The 9,128-nt window shown below is 39.4% G+C and overlaps 1 protein-coding gene across 2 annotated transcripts in view; it reads right to left on the reverse strand.

The window, feature by feature from the left end:
• GIPC2 (GIPC PDZ domain containing family member 2) overlaps positions 1 to 9,055 on the reverse strand; it is a 29,368-nt gene extending 20,313 nt beyond the window's left edge. Inside the window, exon 1 of one of the 2 annotated variants that reach the window (XM_039356678.1) lies at positions 8,609 to 9,055. In XM_039356678.1, coding sequence (XP_039212612.1) covers positions 8,609 to 9,040 — 432 coding nt within the window. In that variant the 5' untranslated portion in view covers positions 9,041 to 9,055. The remainder of the gene's footprint in view (positions 1 to 8,608) is intronic. The other variant, XM_039356679.1, reaches the window with a different exon arrangement.
• Between the last annotated feature and the right edge of the window lie 73 nt (positions 9,056 to 9,128).

The following is a 9,128-nucleotide window of genomic DNA, read 5'->3' on the forward strand; positions in this document are numbered from 1 at the left end:
GCCTATACACCAGTAACTATACACATGGAATACTGTTATCTTCCCACTGAAGTGGTACCTATTTATCTTCTCACATTTGCATGCTTTTGATCTGCTAGGAGCTGGGTCAAGGAGCTGGGTCAAGTAACAGGAGCACACCTCATTGCATGGTGCTTGGCCCTCAAATTTGGTGGTCAGCTTTCCAGCTAACAAGCTCAATGTCTTCAATTGCTGAGCCATCATGCCCCCTTTAATTACCACATTAACAGTAGTAATTATTAACACTGTTAATGTTAATTATTGAGAAAACCAATCAAAATATTTAGGATGGGCTCAAGCATGGCACAAAGCCATAATGTGATTTTCTCTTAATATATCATGTGAATGGATGATTTATAAAACATAATTTATAGATTAGTAGGCTGGGTAAATATCAGGCATGTCAGGAGACAGACCACAAAAGGACTTTTATTGCTCTAGGCAGCGGCTTCTAACCTTTTTGGCAGTAGGGATCGGTTCTGTGGAGAAAGGTTTTTCCACAGACTGGAGAGGACATGGTTTTGCATGCTACCTGCATCCCACTGATGGAGCTTCGCTTGTTTGCGTGGACCAGTTGCTAGCATGCTGCAGACCAGTGCCAATGCATGGACCAGGGGTTGGGGACCTTTGTTCTAGAGTATAATAATAGAATCTTGAAAGTCTGCCAGACTATCCCTCTGCCTCTTTGCCCTATCTGACCCTTCTTATATCAAACAGATTCAAAGTGGGATTATCTTGAGTTTCTTTCACACTGAGGACTCCTAGTGCTGAGTAATTGTTTATTCAGACGCTCTTGCATTTCTTCTTTACAAAATACTTTATAAACTTTCTCTTGTGTTTATTGTTCTGAACCAAAGTTATGGACGAAACTATATAGTAATATCCTAGTTATCCAAGATTTCAAACAAAATAAATTATTTGAAAAGTTAAAAAGAAACAGAATGTCTAAATCCAGCTGCTAGACAAAGAAAATAAACTAGATATCATATTAGGATTCCTTTATGGCAGACATTTCAAACTCAAGGCCCTCAGTCCAGATCCAGCCCACAATAGGTTTAGATTTGGCCCATGGAGCCACCCTGGAGATGGCAAGAGGCCAGCCCCTGCCATCTGGTCCCCGATCCACTATAGCCTGGCTAAGCGCTCCCCCTGGGTGTGTGCATAGGAATTGGTGACCGTGTGGGGGCCACCATCAAACCTCATCCTCCAGCTCTGTCTGCACACATGGGACCCTCCTGCCCACCACTACATCTCAGATGGCCCCAGTGAACAGGAAGGGCAGGGAATTCCCAGCCCCAAGAAGCAGCTGGGACTCCTTTACCTCCTCTGCCCTGTCTGAGCCCAGCCCCGGAGCTGCCCTCTGCCAGAGTCAGGATGCCATTTAAGGCTCACCCTCTGATCCTGCCTTCCACCCCCACCCCCACTCGGCTCCACTCCATGTGCACTGCACCTGTGCAAGTTGGGGCCCTGCAGCCAGGCCACCCCTGGCATCTGCCTCACCTCGTCTTGCCCCATGGTGACAGCACAGGCAGCAGCAGCAGCAGCCCCGTCCAGAAGGAGCCCTGCCACCCCTCTGTTCTCCTCCAGCCTGGGAATCCTAGTCTGGCCAAGGAGAGTGAGCACAACAGCAACAGCCTCAAGGAGGGTGTCCTCTCAAGGAAGCAGGGCTAGGCTAGGCTGCAGGGTCCTGGTGCCCCAGGAGCCTGAGGGCCAGGCTGGGCACTTGTCTTCCACTGCCCAGGTCTCTAAGCAGCCCGGGGTACCATCAACACTAACTGGGTACCTGGATCCTCTTCCAGGTGGGTCTGTGCCTGGCCTCCTTATTTGGGTCATGGCATACCATCAGCTTAGGTGCTGGGTGCAGCTCTCCTTCTCCATGAGGTGGCTTGCATGTTGCTGGGCACCAGGCCATTTCAGGCCGCGGTTCCGCATCCAGCATGAGTGCTGCATTCCTCTCTCCAGCCCTGCCACTCAGCTGAGAAGGCAACCCAGAGCCAGCCCCCACCGATGCTTGGCTTGTGCCACTCTGCACTACCGTCTCCCCACCTTTCAATCCATGGGCCAGGTCCTGTCTGCCACCCAGCAGGTGGGGCAAGGCCCTCCCCTTTGGCCTCCCGTCTGGGGGACAGTGAGGCTCCTCTGGTGAACAAAGCTTTGGCGCTCTCCCTGGTCTCACCTTCTTCTACTGGAAACCTCCAGATCCTCCCCCCAGCCTTGCCTGGCCCCTCTCAATGTGAGCGATGTCGAGCTGACCATATTGAGTTAGCCATGCCCACCTGGCGCTTTGAGGCAACCATAATGCTGATGTAGCCCTCAATGAAATTGAGTTTGACACTCTTGCTTTGTGGAGTCAGAAACAACACAGGACACCACAAACAAGATTTGATCAAGTTACAATCATTAGCATTTTAGCAAGAGTTTTTTCAAAATTCATTTACTGATATGCAAGTTTACCTTTCAACTGAATATATAATAAATTGACTTAAAATGCTTGCTACAAAATTTCAGTCCGGGTCCTTTATGAATATTAGGGGATGCAAATTTAAAAACATAACAATATGGTAGCATTAAAACATGGTGTCCATTTTTTTAAAAAAGCCATTTTCAATATTTTATTTTATACTGCTTTAGGATTTTGTAATACAGATTGCAGAATGTAGTACTGGCTAAATGGCTTTAAATTATATATTTCAAATTCATCATAACCCGGAAGGGCTAAAAGTAAAAAAGGAAAAAAAAGTTAAAAAGTTTTAAAAACTTTCAAAGGAATTCAGTTTAAGGAGTTGATTTGAAAGGTGCTTTCCTGATTAATGTTAATTGGAATATTTTATTTTAAAAATACTATCTTTTGCATATTATTTTGGGAAAATATTTTGAAAGGCAACTGAGATAGTGACTACTTATGATTACTATGCTTAATTAAAAAAGAAAAGAAAACTTTACAGTTTATTTTTAAATACAAAATGTTTAAATATTTCAGGTATTATCTCAAATGAAAGGTCACAACTTTTCTTTTTTCACTTGTGTTTGCAGAGATAAAAAGCAAGGTTCTCAAGTAGCTTGCATATCATAGGTACAGTACATATTGGATATATCCGATATACTAACTTGCAAACATTTCTTGTATTCTACTACTAACCGAGAATCTGAAAGATAGGGTGAAGCATCAAATACTATACTGAGAAACTGGTAGGAAGGACACAATATACAGTTTCCAAGTTTCCCAACTGTTGCTAAGTGTTGCTAAGCCCTACTAATCCTTATTAATATCATATTCCTGGTACCCTTTTTTAAGGAAAAAAAAAGCTTCCTTTGGATGTTGACCTTGTCAGCATGATAGTGTAAGTAATCATCTTATAACTAGTTTTACCCTTATGACTAGATAAAACCAGCAATAGGACAGAAATGTGATATTTAGAAATCTGAGACGATGTGACTCTATTTAAAACTGCAGCTGAGCAGCATAAGCAGACTTCAGCCTCCACATGAGCCAATTTTATATACCGGTACTTCCTTCTAGGAAGAGTTTCAGTCAAGCAAAGAACTGTGGTTACATAATTTTCCTGCCGAGTTCCACTTTTATATAAGACAATAATGGTAAATAAGCAAAATATTTTTCTTTACACTCATACCAAGTAATTTAAGTACAAATTGTTCTGACAGTCAAGCATTCAATCAATCAATCAATGTTTTAAAACATAGCAATCAGTACGTTCTCAGCCTAGCTGGCTGCTATATTGCATTGAATTATAGTGCGACAGAATAACAGAATTGGAAGGGACTTTGGAAGCCTTTTAGTCCAACCCCCTGCTCAAGCAGCAAATCCTCCTACCATACCATTTCAGACAAGTGTGGTTCCATGCTTTTGTGGGTTTTGCTTTGCCTCAGCTGTTGTAGTCTGTTGGGCAATGCATAGGTAAGATAAATCATCGCTTATACTTACCGTGATGTTTTAGTCTCAAAATGTCAGTGTCGTTCTTAAGATGTCATTGCAATCTATTTTATAGATAGTATAATAAGAACATACAAAGTGAAGGTATTTGAATAAGAAACTTTGTGTCTCTGAAATAGAAGTATGTGATATATAGTGCAAATATTTATACACAGAGCAGTCTGAATTCAGCTGGAAGTTCCAAAGCCTAAAATAGAACATCCCATTCACAAAAACATTTAGCCCATTGACAAATCATTTACACAATATCCAGTAATTAAAGCATTGCTTCTAGAAGATTGTGACTTCTTCCTCCCTAACCTGAGAAGCAGACAGTATTTTTCTATCTGAATTGTTTTAAGTGGCTAAATAATTCAAATTATATTCTCCCTATATTGTTGCAATATACAATCATGTCCCAAATTTTATTTATTTTATTTCATTCAATGTAGGTACCTAGGTGATTCTGGTGATAGCTTAGTCCTTATTGAGTGAAATCTTAATAAAATAAAACCTTCCCACTTGTAATTTGAAAATAATAATCCAGAAGTAAATTACTAGTTCAATAGGTCAGCATGATAGAATGAAATGTACATGCATCAGTTATTTGTGGTAAATTCAAGACTACCTCACATCAAATATAGAAAAATAATTATTGGAGGCTAAACAAACAAGAAAGGTTTAGCAAGAAAGGAGAAGAGGAAAGACAGGTGTATTAAGGGAATGAAAGCAACACTGTTTAATTAACTAATGGAACTGAGTATAGACAGATTATTTTCCACAATGTATTTGCTCTTACTTTTATAAAGAATTAGTAACATGTTAGTAAATGCAGTGATCCCTGCAGGATATACAAGGATCCACATTTATAGTAGTAAAGAATTAAACCAGAGTTATTTATACTTTGCCTTAGTAATAAAAGTTGTATGTATATTTCAAAAAAGAAGTAAATAAAGTTATAAAGGTATCATGATGAAATCATATATAAATCAAATAAATCATACATAAATCAACCTGAGCCTCCAGTAGGATTGTGTTAATTAAAAAAGGTAACTACATTAATATTTCTAATTCATATTTATTTCCAATAAAAAATAAGAACATTACACTAAAATATGAATCCTATATTTGAGTTAATCAATCTGGTTCATATATTGTTCTAAGCAATGGTTTGTTCATTAAGTCACAGTTGGTTAGTCTCACACGTTACAATATTCCAAAACCAAGCAAATCCATGGTGACAATATATGGATGCAGCCTAATCATTCTGCTAAGTCTAACAATTCTCAAATGTGTACAGTGCAAAATAGTACAGTACATTCTGACTAATGTGTCTTATATTCATGTAACAATTTTCATTTGCATTAACATATTTAATACTATAAATGTAGCTTTAAAATGTCTTCACATCATTTACTTTGAAAAAGTTGGAATATACCTTCCCATGATGTGTTTCAGCATTCATAAAACAAGATGGTGAATAAAGTAAATTGACTTATTTGTTTAATTCAGAAGTCTGATGAAAGGGCACTAGCTTCAGTAAGAATAAGTATTTTGAATGAGAACTGTACTGTTTGTACATAAAAACAGAGGCAGCTTATTTTGTTTTATTTATAACTTCAACATGCCAATTATCTAAGATATGAAATTGTAGCTGAACAGATCCAAACATGGAACTATCCCAATCTGGTTCAGGAAACTAAATTAAATATTAAAAATAAAATATATACATGAGGCATATAGCACTTTCCTAACCTCTTCTTTAATTTTTTTTCTCAGCAGGTTAATGTCACAATATTAATGTTCAGTAATGTCATATGCCTGTTTTTTCTGAAATTCAGACCCCTTTTCTCTTTCTATATGATTGAAAAAACATACTCCCATCACACATGTAGTACATGTGACATACACTTAGTTGTCTGAACTATATCTGCTGTAATTGAAAGTCTGTTTTTACCATCCAGCTATTTCCATTTGACTTGCTTTTACCACTAGAAAGAACTGTGAGACTTGGTGCCCCATTCGCCTAACCCAACTAACTGAGTCTATTCCTCTTTATATTCAAGCAATTATCCACCAGTGGATTACCCAATTAATTATTTGGTGATCTCTGCATTGGTCATCATTTTCTTTGTAGTATGCCACTTCTTTTTTGTCTTTTTTTTTTGGTAGGTAAGAAATAATAGAAAGTAAACAGTAATCAAGGAAAAGGAAACAAATAGAAACAAAAAAAAATTAAAACATTTCTGCAGAGCCTCTATCCTCTCCAGGTCAGCCAACAAAGCCAGTGATTAACTGTGTATTAACATTCTCTAGAAAATTCATAAACACAGAAGGGCCCAATCAAGGTAAAATCTACCATTGTTAATTATAAAACAAACCAGTCCCAGAAAATGCTGATTTTCTGTGTCCTCAAAATATGTTAAGTTTTACAAATATTGGTACACACTATGTTTATCCAAGAACCAAACCAATTTATCACAATTTCTAATATGCAAGCATTAATACCATCATCAAGTTTCTTGCCTTGATTTGCTTAAGGAGTAAAGACTGCTATCGGTCAAGCTGAATTGCTAACATTAATGTTTGTATATTAAACATTACAAAATGATTTAGCACAGTCCAGTATGCCAAAATAAATAATGTGTGAGCAAGTGCAAAACTTCTGGCCAATCTCTAGTAAATAGAATAGACTATTTGTAGCTCAAGGTTGAACTGTGGGGGTCCTTGGTGGTCTCTGAGCTGTCTGAAGAGCTAATCAAGGAGCTACCAAGAGCGCTCTCACCAATACTGACAGGCCAAGCCGTTTGTATATAAACAGAGAGCAAATCCCACTCCCTTCTAGCATTGATGATACCTAGTTGGGTGATAAAATGTCTCCAAGAAAACAACCAAGACAGAGAGTATCCCACAAAAAAAATTCATGTGGATATAAATTCTTGTATCCTCATTTTGAATGCAGGGGGATAGATTTCTGTTCAAAACAAATGTTTCTGCCCAATAGTGCAACCCAAACATTTTTATCTTTATCTCTCTCATCTGTCACAAATAAATTATTGAACAACAAAGGTTGGGTTTTTTATTTTCAAAAAAATGTTTTATCCAAACCTCATAAAAATATTAATTAGGCATCAACTTATTCTAGTTTACTAAGATTATGGAAGAAAGGGCCTTTTTTCATTTTGTGTGCACAAAAGTAAGTAGAACAATGCCATGTTCCAAACTGTCTGGTGTGAAATACCTTCTGAACTTTTTTTATCAATAAAGAAATTTCTCTCTTTCAAAGCTTTATTGTTCCTCGTGAGAATAAATAAGATACCATTGTAAGTTGAATGCCATGGGTAAAGTGATACTTGTAGCTAGGAATATAATTACATGTGTTAAGAATTGTTTCTTTTACAGTGCTCTGAGCCACAAATATAGAACTATTGTAGGATTTAAATAAATCAAGAAGCAATTTTGTGTCTAAGTTTTGCAACCATTACAGGAAACAGATCTGTAGAATAAAATACAAATCACTCAGCCAAATATTTGAATAATACAATTGAGTATCTTTCTATTACAACAAAGCTACAAATGACATTAAAGCTTTAGGCAGGATGAATCAACTCATCAAAAGTAACAGATTCGATACCACCATTAATAGAACACAAATTAATCAAAAGCATTTATTACTATATAGGTTAATCCCAGGAAACACTGAAAAAATCAAAAGGACTGTCATAGCATTTTTCTAACTAATACACTTTACTGAAAGAATAACTTTTGTGAATTACAGCTCACATTATCAGATGCATAGAGTGGCTGAATAAATATATTATTTAATTTGAGGTGGTATAAGTATAGAAGGTAGGGAAGGAAAAGAAGTTGTTTATGCAGTTCACATGTGAGAAAGTAGTACTTTTTCATTTGGTAATTGTGATGTGTTTAATACTTACTTGTATTGGTTGAAGTTTTGAGATTAAAATATTCTTCAGATTTTTCACTTAGGCATCATAATAAGTAGGCTTCAGTACTTCCATTCCATATATATCAGATGGATGTGTGTGTGTTTGTTTGTGTGTGCAGGTGTGTGTGTGTCCTTCAAGTCAAGCTTGAGTCCAGACAACTACATGGAGAGAGCCATACAGTTTGCTTGGTAACATTTTTGGAAATGGTTTGCCAATACCTTCTTGGTACTGACCCAAAAGTGACCCATCTGGCTTCTGTGCCTAAAACTACGCTTAAAAACTCAGTTCTCCTGTCCTAGTAAAGCTTCAGTGCTAGATGTTATATTAAGAAAGGTGGGATAAAAAAAATTAATAGATTGAAAATATATACATACATGACAGACAAAAATCTACATGGAGATGTTCATAAGTTACCAGGAATTAAATTCAACTTGAGGAAAACATGACTTTGCTGAGTAAAAAAAAAAAAAAAATACAGCGCACAAAATTATTGGAAACCCCAAAGGCTGGAATCCGCATCTCCTCAAAAGAAGATGGTTACGCTTAAACAGGAGCACTCAGTTCGGTTGCCTGGTCTTTAACATACTCTGAACAGGAACATGGAAATCTGACGGACCCCTGGGTTACAGCTATGCAGTAGAAAGGGAGGGAAACTTAAGACCTGGGTGACACACCACCGCCATCACCACCACCACCGGCGGCCACGTACCTCGGCCGGGGAAATGCGGAACGCCTCAGCGATTTTAGCGTAAAGCTCCTTCACGCTGCCAAAGCCTTCCACGCGCCCCGTGGGGCTGCCGTGCGCCAGCTGAGTGTGGAAGACCAAGCGGACGGGACCGCGCGGAGCTGTGGCGCCCCCCGCTCCGGCACGAGCGCCGGCCCCGACCCCGAGCTCGTCGTCGCCTCGCCCTCGCGCCGGCGGAGCCTCACCGTCCACCAGCATGGAGGTCTCCCTGGATTTGCCTTTCTTCTTTCTCCTCAGTCCCAGAGGCATCTTCCCAGCCCGCCCACCGTAAGCCAGAGGCGAGACGCACCTGTGCGCCACTGGTGGCGGAGCGGCGGCGCCACTTGCTCTTTCCCACTTGGCTGAACTCTGCCCGCTCAAGCCGCGAGCTCGCGGCGCACCTCCCGCTTTAGCCATCGCCCGGCAGGTGGACTAAACAGGCGACAGCCAATGGGCTACGGGCCTTTGGGCCCGGCAGCAACTTCGCGCCCGACTGCCGGGGGTC

The sequence above is a fragment of the Crotalus tigris genome, unplaced genomic scaffold (genome assembly GCF_016545835.1).
Source record: "Crotalus tigris isolate CLP2741 ecotype Arizona unplaced genomic scaffold, ASM1654583v1 scf7180000018826.840336, whole genome shotgun sequence".
NCBI classification, from domain to species: Eukaryota; Metazoa; Chordata; class Lepidosauria; order Squamata; family Viperidae; genus Crotalus; species Crotalus tigris.